General features: G+C 58.5%; 1 protein-coding gene across 1 annotated transcript; it reads right to left on the reverse strand.

Moving 5' to 3' along the window:
• Window positions 1-5,539: 5,539 nt before the first annotated feature.
• LOC104338331 (START domain-containing protein 10) lies at window positions 5,540-12,717 on the reverse strand. The gene is made up of 6 exons (XM_009944365.2): window positions 12,209-12,717; window positions 7,577-7,724; window positions 7,355-7,458; window positions 7,120-7,237; window positions 6,784-6,836; window positions 5,540-6,494 (listed from the first exon to the last, which is right to left on the reverse strand). Exons 1-6 carry the CDS (start codon window positions 12,371-12,373, stop codon window positions 6,282-6,284), a joined length of 801 nt encoding a protein of 266 aa, XP_009942667.1. The 5' UTR covers window positions 12,374-12,717; the 3' UTR covers window positions 5,540-6,281.
• Between the last annotated feature and the right edge of the window lie 5,183 nt (window positions 12,718-17,900).

Consider the following 17,900-nt stretch of genomic DNA (forward strand, 5'->3'; position numbering starts at 1 on the left):
GCTTCGCAGCACCCAGCCTGCGCCTCCCACTGCTGGTCCCTCCTCCAGACCAACCCTCCGGTCCCCATCCCTGTCCCACCCTCCTGTCCTACCGCTTCCCAGGCATGACCCTGCCCTGCGCATGGACACTGGCCTCTCTGCCGCATATCTTGCCCCTTGGCCAGGCTCTGTTATCCTTCAGGGGCTGCCCCCCACCCTCCCTGCTCACCCTCTTGTGCTCCTGCTCTTGCCTTCTCAGCAAGGGTCCGGCTGCCCACCACGAGCCCTCGGACATGCACTGCCATGGGGAAGCAGGTTGCCCAGAGACCTGCACCCCAAGACTGTGTTGTCAAGGGAGATTTTTGAAGTTCTTGGGTGCATCTGGCTCTGTCTGCTGTTTTTACCTCCGCTCACAGGCAAGAGGAGATATTCACTATATTCTCCATGGCCTGGGACTGGGAAGGGTGCAGGTGCTGGGAAGGTGCTGCCAGGTTGGAGAAAACAGGCTGAAAAGTTTATGCTGATGACGGTACTTGGGAGGGCTGTCTCTGGGGCTGGCTGGGTGAAGTGTTGGGAGCCCAAAAAGCACCCCTGTGCTGCAGGGATGATGGGGATTCAGCACCCCATCCCACCACTGGTGCCCCGTGCCAAGGAGAATATGGAATGAACCGGGGGGAAGGAAGGCAGCAGGGTCTGCGGTGGCAGGGGGACATTGGGAGAGTTTCTGTCCTGCAAGGAGCCTGTACTTTCACCACTGGCTGACCTGGCTGCCTTTAATGCAATGCTTTTCGCAAGAGCCCCAGTCGGGCTGGCGGTTAGTCCGGCTCCACTGTTACCCAGCCTTGCACAAGGAGGATGTTTGAGGCTGATATCACACAACATCCTCCAGTTCTTCATTCCTGATGGCAAGGCTGATAACTTTTTTCTGCCCTGTGAGGGTCCAACTTCCTGGGGACACCCTTGCTCCAACTCAGCTGGTCCTCCCCTGCCCCAACGATGTCCCCAAAAGCCATTGTGGTGGGCTGGAAGCGGCAGGAGCCCCTAGTGTGGGAGGCCCACCCTGTACAAATCTCTGTGCATGCAGCTAGGTGTGGAAAGACAGCTTCTCCTTATCGCAGGTTTGCTTCTACAAAGCAGAAGCAGAACTCAGCACGAGCCCGGCATGGCTTTTGCCTTCCTCTCCCTTCCCTGCCAGCTGCTCTGGCTGGGGGTGACACGTCCCCAGAGCTGGGGACAGTGTGGGTGGCCCCTTGGACCACCCTGTGTGTGGGGCACAGGGACAGGGTGCATGGGAACCGTTAAGGTGTGCAGCGACTCTCCGGACCTGTACTGTGGACTTTGGTGTCCAGCTGGGTTCCCTCCTCTGCCTCTAAGAGGAAGCTGTTTGGCTGAATATAAACATGGCCACTCATGGGAATGTTGTTGAGGTCTGCAGCAGTCATGAGTGGCTGGAGGGGTAGAGCAAAGGGTGTCAGTGGTGCAGATGGCAGCCAGCGTGGCATTGTTTCCACCCTGTCACTCTGGAGGAATTAGCACTGGTGAACTATACTCCTGCATGGGTCTGGATTCAGACTTACCACTGTTAGGCACCCTGCAGCATCTCTGTAGACTCCTCATAACCTGCTGCTGGGAGTGGTGCTCCTCCCTGAGTGCTGGGAGGGCGGAGATGGGCTGCTGGGGAAAGAACTGTTGTCCAAGGGTAGAAGGGATGCCCTTGGACATCTTCAGGCTGGCAAGTCATAGTCCCATCTGCTGGCTCAACATGATCAGGAGGAGGGCCCAGCCACCACATCCCACATCCTGATGGCTGCTGACCGGACAGTTTGGTGCAGAAAACCTTCTCCACAACTTCCTTCTACCTTGACTGTCACCTAAATGCCAGGACTGGGGCTTGATTTCCCTGGCAGGGGGAAAAGCACCTCTGCTGAACCCCAGCAGCCAGTTACCAATGGGGGCTTTCCCTTCCCAGAGCCCCGCTGGGAGGACAGCCCAAGCTAGAGCATCCCCCAGCCACAGGACCACCCTGGAGCTGGACAGCTGGCATGGGGCCACTTTGAAGGGGAGCAGGGCACAAAAGAATACTGGGGCACTGGCAGGGCACTGGGAGCTGTGATGTGTGTGTTGCAGTCAGGTTGTTTCCTGAGGGCCCACTTTCTATCGTGCAGGTTTCAAAGCCTCTACTTGATCTCTTTGGTGTCCGCCAACCTGCTGATGCAATCTATATTTAGACTCTAGCCTCCCTGGGCCAAGGCAGAGACCCTTGTTGTGTCTATGGGTTCGCACAATGGGAAGGTCTTGCCTGCTTCCTGGAGGAGGCAGATCTGCAGGACTGGAAAACACCTCTCAGACTTGGGGACCGGGCTTTGTGAAGATATTGGCGAGGGCTGGAGGAAGCACAGATTAAAGTCAAGGTTGGATCCCTCCAGCACATTGGCGTGTGCAGTCCTTCCCCTTTCCAGGCAACACCCGTGATGACACTGTCCCTCAAGGTCCACATGTCCAGCTGCCCATCCACCCATCCATCCATCCATCCATCCATCCATCCATCCATCCATCCATCCATCCATCCATCCATCCATCCTTCCCTCCATTCCCCCATTCGTTTTTTTCTCCTACCCTCCAACCACCCATTCTTCCCTCCCTCCCTCCATACGTTTTTCCTCCCTCCCTCTCTCCCTCCCTCCCTCCCCCCCTCCCTTCCCTTCCCTTCCCTTCCCTTCCCTTCCCTTCCCTTCCCTTCCCTTCCCTTCCCTTCCCTTCCCTTCCCTTCCCTTCCCTTCCCTTCCCTTCCCTTCCCTTCCCTTCCCTTCCCTTCCCTTCCCTTCCCTTCCCTTCCCTTCCCTTCCCTTCCCTTCCCTTCCCTTCCCTTCCCTTCCCTTCCCTTCCCTTCCCTTCCCTTCCCTTCCCTTCCCTTCCCTTCCCTTCCCTTCCCTTCCCTTCCCCCATTCTTCCATCTAACCATCCATCCATCCCTAGCCATCAGCCTTTGCTGCACCCCTAGGGCAGCCTTTGCTCTACCTGTAGCCCTACCCATGTTGGATCATGCTGGGGAATGTGTGCAGTGATAGTGGGAGCATCTCTTGGAAGCAGGACAGGGTGACGGGCACTTAGGGCTTGTAACTAGAGGGCAAATGCCATGTTGGACAGCTGGAAATGTGGGGTTCAGGCTGAGCCTGGAGGGTTTGCGGAGGCACAGCAAAGAGCTGAGCCCCTGGGGAGGCCTTGGTGGAGTAGGGAGTGGGAAGCTGGAGGCTGTTGGGCTTGGAAACCTGCTGGACATCTCCAAGCAAAAGCCCTGCTGAATGCCAGTGCATGACATAAGACAGGCTGCTAGGGAGGTCCACGGTCCCAGCATGGGTGGTGGGGGTGAGAGCTGCCCAAGACCTATCTGTGAGCTCAGGACATGCAAAGCATGAGAGCCCAAGGATGGGTTCACATCCTCCCACAACCGGGGTGCGTTTGATGCTGGGAGCACTCCAGTGGGCTGTAGCAGTGTGTGCAGCAGGACAGAGGGGGCCACGCCACGCTCCCCAGGCCCCCCATCCATTGGGGCACCGGCTGACATCACCGTCTCCGGGTTAATCTCTCATCCAGCAGCAGCTTCCCGTTTCCTTTTCAATCTCTGCGCCTGGGGCGGCTCCTCTCCACTCGGGACCAGGCAGGAAAAGCCATCCAGCTGGGCTCTCACGCGGGGCCGCAGCCCCTGCGTGTCTGTCCCTCGCCCCACTGGGCTGTGGGCCACCCGCTCCTTCAGCATCCTGTCGAGGGCACCCGGGGGGCTCCGGTCCCTCTGCACCCTGCTTGCCCCCTCCCTCCCTCCCTCCCTCAGGTGCTCAGGGGATGCTGGCGCATGGCCCCCTTCCTGTTTGTGCTACAGGAAACCCAGCAGTGACACATTGTTCGGTAAGAAATGACCACGGTGGGGTTCCTGGCACCCCACGAAGTCTGGGGCAGCCACCATCCCCAGCCCCACAGGTTTCAACCCTGTTCTCAGTGCTCGATGTGGACCAATGTCCCCCGCTTTCTAGTGGCCCTTGTCCTCCCCATGCACTCAATGTCGCCACTGTTATGGCTATTTTGGGCAGCACCCTGGGGTGAGATGTCACCTACCCAGGCACAGCCTTCCCCAGGGCCGGCTGAGGAGCAGGGACTCCCCACTGGCCTCTCAGTGCTCAGGCAGCAGCTCCTCACACGCACTTAGGGCTGGCTAAAAATAGCCCTGCAGCAGAGCCGCAGCCTGGCTGCTGCAGAGAAACATCCGGGGAATGAGAAGAGATGAGGCTGCTGCCCACAGCACTGAGCCTGCCTGGGGTGGTCTTCACCTCAGCACCTTGTGGGCTTGGGGTGCCAGTGGGCTCTGCCTCATCAGGGCAGCACCCAGGGGTGTTTCTTCCCCTTGTTCTGGCCACAGCTCACTGCCCAGGTCTGGCACGATTATTGCAAAATGGTTTTGGGTCAATTCAGGATTGGGATATCTTTTCACAGGTAAAAGCCTCCCTGCTGCAAGTGCCCTGCATCTGCTGACATGGTGGGAGAAGCATGGGGCAGGGAGGGACTGGTCCCCTCGCCATGAGCCCCGTGCATTATGAGGGGGGAACCTGTACATGTCCTGCCTTTGGGTTTTCCACATTTTCCCTGCAGAGGTGGCTTCTCACCCCTGCTCTGCTTGAGTGGTCAGCCCAGCTGCAAACCATGGGAGCTGGCTGCCCTGATGGCCAGGACCTTCTCTCCCCTGCCCAGCGCTCTCTGCAGTGAGATACATGCACGTGACGTCCCCCTGGAGCAGTGCAGGGGACACACATCACCTAATGGGGCAGCTAAAGCTGGACAGTGAGTATCCACACCCGGGATGCTGGGGTGGGCATCTGGACAGACTGGGGAGGAGAAGCACAAGGTGTGGTAGAAGCAAGCACGGGGCACCAGTACTCACAGTGCAGGCTGAGATCACAGAAGGTCAAGGTGACCAGGCTGGGTGGGTCATAGAGACCCCAAAAGCCACAGTGGCGGGTGACTCCCGGCAGGCTGCAAGCCCTGGGCAGAGCTCTGGCTGTGAGAGTGGCTGCTACATACTGACATGTCCCCTAGTCTTTGCCTTGCTGGGACAGGTCCGGAGACGAGCACGTCAGCACCGTCAGCGGTGACAACCCTGTCTGCGTTGGCCTTGCACACATCAGGCTTACATCCATCCCGGCCAGAAGGCCAGCAGCTGCAGGCAGTCTCGGAGCGTGAGGGCGAATGCTTAGATGGAAAATCCAGCATTTGTCAGCATATTCCCCCAGCGATATCTGTCTAGACAAACTTCCTGTTGCCTGGTGGAAGCTTCCCCATGCCCACGCATGCTCACCCGCACGCGTGTGGGTGTGTGGAGCACAGCATCTGCCTCTCCTGCCCCACCACCAGCCACCTCACACCCTGCTGAGGGGCACCCCTGTGTTCTGGGACTGCACGACTGGACTGGGTCTCCTGTCCCACCCAGTATCTGGTACCTGGAGAGCCTTGGGGTGGGCTTGGTGCCAGCATCTTCTCTGTCCTGTGCCAGCCCAAAGCTTTCTCGCGCACACGTCAACCCCTTTATTGTTGTGCCCGAAACAACAGCAGCGGCAAACACCGAGGGGGTGGGAACAGAGGCTGCCCAAGACCCCACTGTCAAGACAAGACCCCCAAACACCACCTGAGGAAGGGGTCCCCAGAGTCAGCTGGGCTAAAGCCAGCACGTGGAGGTGAGCTTGATGCCCAGGAGAAGACCTGGGAGGACTCCCTGATGTGGAGAAGGGCACAAAAAACCTGGGGAGATTTGGTGGGCTGGAGTGGGTCCAACCTGACTGAGGGGCTGGCAGGCCCAGAGAGGATCAGTCCAAGCCCTGTGCTGCTGCAAAGCCTGGGCAGGACCTCCACAGACTCCCACTTCTGGACCTTGGAAGGACACCCCTAGAAGATCTTACAGTGGCAAAGGGATATCTTGGTGCCAGGAAAGCTCCTACCCTGTCACAAATGGTTCCTCCTCTCTTGCCCTGCTCAGCCTCTCTTTCAGCTGGTTCCACTGCCAGCTCTACCTCCTTCATGGGGACATCTCCATGGGCCACCATGGGTGCAGGGGTGACCAGGGGGCCTGTCCTCCCTCTTTCCAGCACCCATGCTGCAAGTTCCCATGGGATAGTAACCTGCTGCCTGGGTAGGGGGGTCTGTGATGAAGGAGTTGGAGAGCAGATGTGGCTGTTGGGGGACAAATTCCCACCCCTGCCCCTTGGCTGCAAAGCCCCAGTCACGAGCAGGTCACCCCGCAAGAGGGCTGTGGTGAGGGCTCAAGCCTCGTGGTCACTGGTGCTCAGGTGATCCTCAGGCAGCCCTGTCTCGTCGATGTTCTCCAGTGAGTCAGCATGCTGCACTGAGAGCTCGGCCAGGCTGACACTGGGAAGTGTGTTCTGCTCAGGGTACACCCAGGGCTTGTACCCGGGGTCGTGCTTGCGTTTCCACTCCGGGTACTTCAGCCCAGCCTTGTAGATCTTCTTCATTGCCTGCAGGCAGAGCAGGTGCAGACCATCATGGTGCTTCAAGTCCCCAGTGGGAATGGAGCCGCCCTGGTTTGTGGGCATAGCTCCCAGCTCCCCCATTGCTTGTTTTATGGGAGTGCTGGGAAGGGATGGGGGCCTGGTTCAGACCACAAACCCCCAGCAGCCTGCCCAGCAAGGGTCCAGTGAGCCCTGGGTCACCCAGCACCTATCTTGCCCCTCCCCATGAGGCTGCTTCAGGGCAGCTCATTCCTGATGCCCACATATCCCGCCGCTGACCATGCACCCTGCTTACCTTTGGTGCCACAAACTGGGAGACACGGTTCACCACCCACTTTGGCAGCGACCCTGCAAGAGCCCAAAGCCCCGTCACTCTGCTAACCTGGGACACCCCAGAGGAGGCACCACGAGCCTGCAGTGCCCCATGCCAGACTGACCGCCCCGAGAGCTGATGGCACCTGCCTCATGCTGTGCCCTGGGAGGGGACCCCCTTCTTCCCTGGGTTGTTCCTACTTCCCAGTGCCCTTTGGACCTCTGGGTGATGGAGAGCCACCATGGGTGAGTTCTGGGGGTTCAGTGGGACCTGTCCCTGGGGAGGCATGCTTCACCCTCCCCTCCTGCTGGCACTCACCACGAGGGTCCACCTGGGTGAGATAATAGAGGACGCAGGCACCAGCACCGTTCGCCTTGATCAGGTAACCTGTCTGCAGGGACACGGCCCTCACAAAATCCTTCCGGGGTGGGTATTTCTGCAGAGACACATGGTGCACCTCAGACCCTGCCTGAGCTGCTGCCCAGATCTGCCTGTGTCTGCTGGCCCATGGGACCAACACCCCTGCCAGGACTGGGGATGGCTGAGGGCTCACCGGGTGCTTGACGCTGTAGTTGATGATCATATAGTCATTGCCCAGGGGTAACCAGGAGCGCAGGGTAACGAAATCCCGGTTCTTCAGGGGGCTCGGGCATTTCCCTGCAGACAGAACCTTTTACACTCCAACCCATTGCCCCCATGACCCCACCCCCATGCATGGGGCTGCGGAGTCAGGGAGGGGGGCCCTGGGAGTCCCCAAGGGCTGGGGGCTGCTCACAGGAGTAGTATCCCACATCAGCATTGACAGTCAGGCGGCCGATGTCATGGGTCTCGATCATGTTTGAGTCCCATTTCTTGCGGTAGCGGGTGTCGTGCAGCACGTCGTAGAGCGTCTCAGCAGGGACGTCCTTGCAGGAGATGCGAGTCTGCGGGGAGACAGGCAGTTAGGCAGGGGGGCAGCACCCACCCCCAGAGCATGGATCTGTGCCCGTGTGGGGACAAGGACTTTAGGCTGTTCTTGTGTGCCATGGTATGCCCCTCTGCTGCTATAAAACTACGCACACGAGTGCCATGGAAGACGCTCTGCACACATGGTGCAGGGCACGGCCCTGCTTCAGGACAGTCCAGGCAGAGCCACGGGCCCTGCTTCTGGCATGGAGCACAGTGGCAAGGCAGGAGGGCAGCAGGGGTAGAAGGACCCTCTGCCTTCAGACTGAGCTGCCTGGCGGTCCAGGCTCTCGTGCCTGGGTACCCCAAACCCAGCCCTGTCCCCTCATCCCATGTTCCTGCAGGGTGAGCAAAGGGATGCTCCTGCCCTGGGTCTGGTCTGGGGAGGTTGGTGGGGCCCCAGCTGTAACTGGAGCCGTGGAGCTGCCCGACCGCACCAGCAAGTGCATTATTGATGAAGCTGTCCGCCCCGCTCCCCTCAATGCCAGGAGGAAGGAGATGTCATCTGCTCCCCATTAGAGGCCTTGCATCTTTGATGAGGTGTTCGGCAGTGCCGTGTAATTGGAGATGGCCTTCTGAACGTGGCAGGTCCCATCAATCTCAGGCAAGTTTCCCCTGATGGCCTGGGTGATGGTTTCTGCCCAGTGTGCTGGACTCTTGCCCAGGGCAGGCTTGGAGAAGTGCTGTGCTCCCTGGGGCACCGTGGAGGAGAGTGTGGGAGCACCCAGCCCCCTCCTCCTGCTCCCCCTCCCCAGCCACCCCCTCCCAGCTGGATCTGGGTGTGCTGCTGCTGCAGGGTGAAGGACGCCTCCAGCTGGAGGTGGAGCTCATGGTGCTTCTGGAAGCTCTGGTTATCACAGCAGGACATTTGCAGCCTTCCACCCCAAAAATACCCCACCAAAGCCTGTCCACCACCCCTCTCCAGCCAAGGAGGAACAGAGGCTGTGCAACAGCTGCACCAAGCACGGCAGGTGGTCAGCTGAGATGGGAAAAGCACAGAGCCCAAAACCAGCCCACCCTCAGCGAATTCAGGTGGAAAAAATCCAAAGCTCCAAATGCTCAGGGACTCTCTAGCTTACATCTGCACGAATGGAAAGACTGGGGCTCTTCTTTCAGCTCAGCTCTCCTGCCCAGACTGGGTGACATCCTCCCCCCTGCATTTCAGAAAGGGTCCCTGGGCAGTACTAATCCCTGCACCATGCTCAGACCCTGTCCAGAGCACGGAAAAATCACATCAAGGAAATATCACTTGCAGTAGACCAGGCTGGGCGCTGGTGCTCAGACCCGCCTGAACCTGCCTGGGGTTCCCTCTCTGTAGGGCTTGGTAGTGTCAAAGGGGGATTTAATTGCATCCCCTCTGTCGGGCTGTGCTTATTTGAACTTGGCTGGACTTCACGAGGTTCCTGCCAGCCCGTCTCTCCAGCCTGTCCAGGTCACGCCGAGCAGCAGCCTTGTCTCCAGCACTTCAAACACTCTCCTGCAGACTCTTTGGGAGAGCACCTGATCCCACTGTCCCAGTAACGGTGGGACCCAGCAACTGGTCACCATCTGGACTCTGCACTGCTGAACACTGTTCCTGAGACTGGTGGTGAGCTGGTTTTCCTCTCACCTCATTATCCAGTTCTCCAGTTCACCAATGTGAGGACGAGGAGACTGTGGGCAACCCTGTCAAAGGCTTTACTAAAGTCAAAGTACAGGGCTTTCACTGTTCTCCCCATACCCACACAGCCAGTCCTGTCATTGCAGGAGGCAATCTGGCTGGTCAAGCAGGATTTGCCCTTGGGAGCTCCCTGCTGCTCTTGCCACAGCTCTTGTCCTTCAAGACATGGCTTTCAGGAGGATGTTCTCCATCACCTGCCTAGGGATGGAGGTGACAGAGCATCCTTCTTGCCCTTCTGGAAGACAGATGTGATGTTTGCCTCTTCCCAGTTATCAGGGACTTCCTGCAGTCACCGGGACTTTTCAGAGGGACATTGGCCAGCCCCCTCAGCACCCGAGGGTATGTCCTGTCTGGTTCTGGGTGCTGAACTGGCTTAAGTGCTCCCTGGTCCTAGCCTAGAACCTCTTCCCTGGCTCAGTGCATCAAGACAGTGTGTATTGCATCTACACCTCCGCAAAAAGCACCACTCCTCCTCCTCACCTTGGCCCTGAAGGGCCCTCATCCCTGGAAGCACTGAAATCATTGTCTGCCCGGACCCTCCTTCCATCTCCCCAGCTGCACGCGCTGGTGTGCAGGTACCTGAGACAGGCTGCCAGTCACTCTGTGCTGAGAAGAGCAGTGCAAGAGCCTCCTCCAGTGTACTGTACCCCAGGCGCCTCCTCACCACCTCCCCATACCTTCTCTGTTCTTCAGGTCACAGTAACCCTTCCCTGACACTCCTGGTCGAAAGCTCTCTTTATGAAGCTGGCTGTCCTGTGCCCTACTTTCACAGAATCACAGAATCACAGAATGGTAGGGGTTGGAAGGGACCTCTGTGGGTCATCTAGTCCAACCCTCCTGCCGAAGCAGGGTCACCTACAGCAGGCTGCACAGGACATTGTCCAGGTGGGTCTTGAATATCTCCAGAGAAGGAGACTCCACAACTTCCCTGGGCAGCCTGTTCCAGGGCTCCGTCACCCTCAGAGGGAAGAAGTTCTGCTGCATGTTCAGACAGAACTTTCTATGCTTCAGTTTATGCCCATTGCCCCTTGTCCTGTTGCTGGGCACCACTGGAAAGAGTTTGGCCCCATCCTCCTGACACCCACCCTTCAGATATTCATAACCATATATTAGGTCCCCTCGCAGCCTTCTCTTCTTCAGGCTGAACAAGCCCAGCTCCCTCAGCCTCTCCTCGTAGGACAGATGCTCCAGTCCCCTCACCATCCTCATAGCCCTCCGCTGCACACTCTCCAGCAGCTCCTCATCTTTCTTGAAATGGGGAGCCCAGAACTGGACACAGTACTCCAGATGGGGCCTCCCTAGGGCAGTGTAGAGGGGAAGGAGAACCTCCCTCGACCTGCTGGCCACACTCCTCCTAATGCACCCCAGGATCCCACTGGCCTTCTTGGCAGCCAGCGCACACTGCTGGCTCATGGTCAACCTGTCGTCCCCCAGGACACCCAGGTCCCTCTCCGCAGAGCTGCTCTCCAGCAGGTCCACCCCAAGCCTGTACTGGTGCATGGGGTTGTTCCTCCCCAGGTGCAGGACCCTGCATTTGCCCTTGTTGAACCTCATCAGGTTCCTCTCTGCCCAGCTTTCCAGCCTGTCCAGGTCATGCTGCATGGCAGCACAGCCTTCTGGTGTATCCACCACTCCTCCCAGTTTGGTGTCATCAGCAAACTTGCTGAGGGTACATTCTAACTCTTCATCCAGGTCGTTGATGAAGAAGTTGGACAAGACTGGGCCCAGTACTGACCCTTGGGGGACATCGCTAGTTACTGGCATCCAGCTAGACTCAGCGCCGCTGATGACAACCCTCTGAGTTCTGCCATTCAGCCAGTTCTCAATCCATCTCACTGACCACTCATCCAGCCCACACTTCCTGAGCTTCCCTAAGAGGATGTTATGGGAGACCGTGTCAAACGCCTTGCTGAAGTCGAGGTAGACAACATCCACGGCTCTCCCCTCATCTACCCAACCAGTCATGCCATCGTAGAAAGCTGGCATTTCTTAGTTGGATACCATCCCTGTCCAGCAGTCCTTGTCCTCAGTGTCTAGAAAAGCCAAAGCGCTACCTGTGACACCAGCCATGGAGCCAAATATTGACCTGCAGGATGCTCCCACACAGGGGTTATCCCATGATGGGGTCCCATGCCCCTTGTCCCTAGCACCCTGTAACCACTCTTGATGTAGTCAGGGTCACCTGGCAGCGCTATGTGGATGAGCAATGCAGCTTAACAGCCTCAGGGATGGCTGAACCTCACTAGTCCCTCTGCAGCATCTGAGATCTGGCCCCTGGCAAGAAACAAACCTCCTGAGATAGCACATGGGGGCTCTTAAACTCTCTGGGATACTCAGCCAGTGCAGAATGCAAGGTGGAGCAGATGTGCTCTAGGAGCAGGTGTGGTGTGGCAGGGGGAGAGGCATCAGGGAGACATCCTGTGAACCTCTCTGATGCCCAGGAGCTCCCTCCACAATGTAATCGATCCCAGGGCCTTCCTGCCTGTGCCTGGATCAAGGGCAGCCGCAACACGAGCCCACATGCATGCATGGCAGGACGCTGCAGCGGGCGTCCCGGCAGGTCGAGAGGCTAAAGGCATGGGGCAGGAAGTGAGAGCCTGCAGAGCCGCTTGCCAGCAGAGCTTCTAGGGGACTAACCCCGCCAGCCCCAGCATTCGGGACAGGTACACCCCCGGGCAGGCTGGACAAAGATGCTGTGCACCCCCAGGATGGGCCAGCATGCCAGGGACCCTCAGGAGCAGTGGGGCATGCAGCTGGAGCAGGGGAGGGCTGGTGGTCCCGCAGCCGCCGGCATCTGCTTACCTTGATTTTCTGCACGGTGCAGCTTTCTTCCTGGCCCTGACTCCACACAGTCACACCAGCCTTGTTATACCGACAGTGCCAGCCCTCCAGGCTCTCACACTGATCTCTGAAGGAGCTGAAGTCGGAGTCATCTGGGATATAAACCATCTCCCCTCCTCTGGACATGGGGCTGAGCTGCCAGACCCGGGGTGCGGGCACAGGTTGCAGGCAGGCTCCTTCTGCCTCACCTCCTGGGAAACCTGGCTCTGCCCTTGAGCTGCGCCTTGCTGGGTGCCTGCTGCAGCTCACATCATCCTCCAACACCCAAGCCCGTGCCCCTGCGGCGGGCACCGGCCACCCAGGCAAGCCAGGACAGGCAGAGACCTCCCGCCGCCCCAGCCGCACTGCGCTGCACAGAGCAGCGAGGAGGAAGGCTCCTTGCCTGCAGTTGCTATCGCAGCTGCTGCGAGCTCAGATGTCTTCCCCGGCTGGCTAACCAGGATCACATTTCTCTCCGGCTGGCTGTCAGCTCCTCTATAATTCAGCAGGTAGCAGCACGCAGGTGGCTCGACTTTCAGGGCAGAGCTGCCCCCGGCTCCCCGAGCCCCCTGTCCCTGCTCTCCCCTAGCTGGCACGCTGGCAATCTCTGTGCCTGACTTTGCAGCACCAGCTCGCTGGCGGGATCAGCTGATCACCTGCCAGGAGCAGCAGCCAGGCCTCCCAGCAGCGTGGTGGAAGCCATGGGCTTCAGCATCAGCAGGATGGGGCCGCGGTCCAGCGCAGAGGACCTTGACTCAAGTGTCCTGGATCTGTGGGGTGGGGTCCTGGCATGGGGGAAGGAAAAGAATTTGCCCCTCATTGAGCTCACAGGATTCCAGTGATGCTGGTGGGAAGGCACCCCTGGGTGGTCTCTAGCCCACCCTCCTGCTTGGAGTAGAAACATAACCAGCACAGAGTGAGGTCATCCATGGCTTTACCCAGCTATGTCCTGAAGGATGGACTTGCCCTATCTCCCTAGTGGCACGTCCCACAGCTGCACCACCTCACCAGGAAAAAAAAAAAATCCTACTGTCTAACCTGAAGCTGCAGTTAATGTCCACTGTCCTTTGTTACATCTCATGCCCTACCAAGAGAGCATGGCTCCGTCGCCTTTACATCTGCCCTCCAGGTAGCTGCATGATGCTGGTAGATCCCAATCCACCCCTTCTGTAGCCCAGGGCCCCAGGCCTGCCAGCAGCATCTGCTGGTCCCTCTCCAGCTCCTCCACCTCTCCCTGAACTCGGAGGCTGGTCTGGGCACAGCACACAGCTGGGGTTTCCCTGGTGCTGTATGGAAGGGACAACCCCTTCTCTCAGGCTGCTGGCTACACTCCTCCTCATGTCACCCAGGATGCAGCTTGACCGATTTGTTCAGCTTCTTGTCCAGGACCTTGGCTTGGGACCTTGTCCCAGGTCCTTTTCACTGGGACCCTTTTAGCTCCTCAGTCCCCAGCCTGGGTGAAACCTGGGGTTATCTGGCCCATTTGATGATGTCCACAAGGTTTCTGTTCACCCAAATTTTGAGTTTCTTGGGGTCCACCTGGACTGAGGCTCTGCCATTTACTGCACACCCATTCCCCCGAGTTAGCCTTACCTACAAGGCAAGGGGGCAGTTTTCTCCTCACCCGTCCCTCTGACAGGGATGGGGAACATGGCCCCACTACTGATCCTGAGGTCACCCCACTTGAGATCAGCTGGCAGTTGGGCATCAAAGCATGGGTGAAAACTCATGGAATAGAGAGCAAGGAGAAAGCTGGAGAGCTGCAGCCGCTCTCAAGGTCTTGCCTAGGGAGGAAGGCTACCTGCAGCTGCCCACATTGGAGCATGGTGGGCTGAGCAACCACTCCTCTGTGCAGACTGGCTTATCATGGATCTGCGCGTTTCACAGCTCGGGCTGCTCTGGGTCCTGTGGCTGTCTGCAGGCGAGGCAGAGCTGCCAAGTGCCACGCTTGGTTAAAGAGCTGCCGCAGCGGGTAGGGAGTGGCAGATCCCAAGTTGGGGACAATGCAGAGGAAAGACCTTGAGGTGGCCTTGGGGCTGCAGAGCAGGGAGCAAGTGAGGCCAGACAGATTTATGGTCTAGAGCTGTCTAATGCCATTGCCATAGCATCCCTTTGAGTGCACAGGAACGTGTGTGTGAGCATGTGCACGCCTGTATGTCCATGTGCAAGCGTGTGCAGTCACCCAGCTCCTGAAAGAGCCAGACACAGTCTGAAGAGCCCATGCATGGGTGCGTGGGGAACGTGGGACCTGAGCCTGGAGGCTTTGTGGCTCCAAAGAGTGTCCATGGGGTGAAGGCAGGAAGGATACTGCAGTCCTGGGGATGGAGGAGCTTGGACCACCTGTGTGGGAAGGAGCAGACTGACTGCCCAGCAGTGTTGAAGCAGTAAGCAGCCCTGCCTGGCCACATTTCTCTCTGCACCTGAAGGAAGGGAGCATTTCTCTGCCCATTGGGTCAGGCTGGTAATTTCAACAGAAAGTGCTTTCTTCTCTTCTGAGGCAGCCCTTGGGGTGGCTGTTCAAGGTGGACAACAGTGCAGCCACCCAAAAGCTCTCCAGTCGCCATCACATGTCCCCTGCAAGCCACCAGCTGAGCTGGGATCCCATGATCCATTTGCCCTTGGTCTGTGTCTGTGCCCCCCCTTGTGAGAAATACAGCATCAGGAGACAAGGCTTGTCCTTCACCCCAGGGCACTGCTGAGATGGGTCTGCCTGCCCCTGGTTAGGATATGGCGAGAAGGTCCTAGTTCCCGTCCCAGTTGTGTCTGAACAAGGACTTTCTGGTATCTCCCTCCTCCTCCTTTAGTTCTCCAGGTCAAAGTTCTAAACTCTCCAAGTGTCTTTACAGACTCTAGAGCCAGGATGTGGGATTTACATGGTGGGAGTGGCGTTGCAGGGCTTTGAGTGTGGGTGTTCACAGCTCTGTTACCAAGCTCTGATGCCTCAGCAGGACAAGCTTCCAGCCTCTCCAGAGCTGGAGAAGAGCATCCAATCCCCTCTGCAGCGACCACTCCTGCTCCTCTGAGAATCGGCTTCGAAAGGCTTTGCAAATTGAAATGAAAATTGTTTTTCCTACAGAGAATGGTTGTGCTTTTCCTTTATGTGAAATGCAACACTGGCTCCCCTCAGATCCTCATTCCACTAGGGTTTATCTCCTGGGGAATGAAGAAGAGAATTAGGAGGAAAAGCTAGAAATGGGATGAGTGTTTCCTGGCCTGAAGAAACCTAAATGGAGCAGTTAGGAAGGGTTGCAGCCCGCCACACAGCACTAGGAAATGGTGGCTGAGAGGTGAAGATCTTCCCAGGAAGGGAGCAGGAAGGTGTTAAGCCCCTGAGAGGCATCAGGCCATGCTAGCTGTGGCCAGGCTGCCTCCTCTTTGAGGGACACAGTGAGAAGCAGGAAAGTCATGGAAAAGTGAGACCCCGACCCCGAAGTGGTGTAAGGCATGAAACATCCTGGTGCTGCAGGGACCACTGGGGCCAAGGGGAGAACCCAGAGCCCCAGGCCTGCAGGGACTCCTGGATGCCGAGTATGGTCCCAGAGTCCCAGGACTTCAGGGACTATCCTAGAGTCCCAGAGCTGCAGGGGACCCTGGGGCCCCAGGGAGACCCCCAGAGCCTCAGTAACACCAGAGCCATGGGGCTTTGGGAACCTCCGGGGACCGGATGAGACCCCAAAGCCCCAGACCCGTAGGGAGCCCCAGGGTCCTGGTGAGGCCCCAGAGCCTCAGTGAGCCCCAGAGCCCCGGGTCTGCAGGGACCCCCCAGCCATGCGCCCATCCAACCCAACCAAGTTACAGCCCAGCTGCAAGTCCCTCAGGCTGTGCCAGGCCGTCCCCCGCAGGAGGGCAATGCCCCCCACATCGGTGACATTCCGGGGCCAGGGCCACCGTGCGCCCGATGTGTGCAGTCTGGTGCTCGCCCGCTGGGTGTCACGCGTGTTCCACGCACGACAGCGACAGGGACATGGCCAGCGCCAGGGAGAGGGACAAGCCGAGGGACAGAGAGAAGAGCAGGGCTGTGCCTCCGAAAGGGACCCTACAGCCACCAGCCGCAGAGGCAATGTGTCCCCCTGCTCCACGCCGATGTCAGCAGCTCGCCCACGAAGGTGGAGGTGATGGCTGGGGCTGTTTCTGACTTGGGTCCCCCACCCTGGTGCCTGGTGGGTGCTGGCTGCTCCCCCACATGCCCTCCCAGGGTGACACTGGCAGTGGCTTTGCCCCCATTGTGCTTGGTGTCCCTCGCTGCTCTGAGCTGTTTTGTGGCACCCTGGGAACAGCCCAGTTTTGCCAGCTCAAAGCTGAGGATTTGGGGTGATTTGCAGCTTGGTGTCAGACTCTCGGCATACTTGCTATTGCTGGACCCAGTTAAAGGGCGCCAGGACAGTGGGCATGCTGGGGCTGTGATCCTCTCAGTGCCAGGGAGCTCAGAGAGGGGACCCCCCATAAATTTTGCTGTTCAGCAGGGGATAGGATGAAGCCCCAGAAACTCTCTTGCTTCCTGCTACCCTGTGCTGCCATTGCATCCTTCCTGCTCCTGGCAGGGTCCAAAAAGCTGAGCCCACCCACAGTGGCCTCCTTGACCACCTGGAGCCCTCCCAGAGAGGGGGGTGGGACAGGGACAGCATTGGCACCCTGCACCTGGGGACCACCAGCTCCTGTATGTTTTCAGTGCAGAGCTTTTTCTGCCACTTTGGGAGCATCTGGTGTCAGGAAAAAGTGTGGGTGAGGCATGCTCCCCCCCACACCCCCTTGAAGGCTGAGGCCCAGCACAGCCCAGGTATCCAGACCTGCTGAGTCCCTTCGCAGTCCCCAGTGCAGGGACACAGGCTCGTCTCTGGCACCATTTCACAGGGAGATGGGCAGAGGGCAGCACCATCTCCCTCAGGCAGAGGCAGGGCAGGGATTCAGAGCACCCACACTGGTGAAAACAAGTGGCACCGAGGGCAAAGCACTGCTGGCTGCGGGGGAGGCTGCCAGGCACATTCCCGGGGGCTGGCACAGCAAACAGGGGCGTGGGGGGATGGGGATTCCCTGCTCACCCACGCAGTGTTTTGGCCTCTGCCCTCAAGAAACCCGGTGGAGGGCAATGCATGGGATGTGCTCCTCTAGGGAGGCAGGTTCCACAGCACGTCTGCCCCACTGCAGATGGGTCAGAAGGTCCCTTGGGTGATGTGACTCCATGTATCTCCTGAATACTTGTGTACCTCTCTGCCGCTCCTCGGTGTCATCCTGCAACTGGGATCATGCAGGGCAGGGTCCTGCCCCAGGACGCTCCTCCAACTACATGCATCCCACATATCCGTGTGACACGTCTACACATGGCATTGCACAGTGACACGCATCTGCTTGACACACAGCACAGAAATGGCAGCACACTGCATGCGTGACACAGAGTCATGTGGGGCAAGGTCACATGTGGACACAGCCGTGAAGCGGTGACATGCACACAGGATCCTGCGACTTGCATGGACATGAGCGCCCACACACCCAGGCACATACATGTGCATGCACAGAGAGTGGTGCAGACGTGCTCTACACGTGTGCAGGCACGTGCATGCACACTGCAGTTGCTTTGCCTTGTGTCTTGACGCTCCTCAAAGGCCTCTCCTTAAGCCCCACACCCCAATCTCCCTAAACCTCCCTGTTGCATCCAGCTCCCCACATGCTTCCTGCT

Source organism: Opisthocomus hoazin, chromosome 23 (genome assembly GCF_030867145.1).
Source record: "Opisthocomus hoazin isolate bOpiHoa1 chromosome 23, bOpiHoa1.hap1, whole genome shotgun sequence".
NCBI classification, from domain to species: Eukaryota; Metazoa; Chordata; class Aves; order Opisthocomiformes; family Opisthocomidae; genus Opisthocomus; species Opisthocomus hoazin.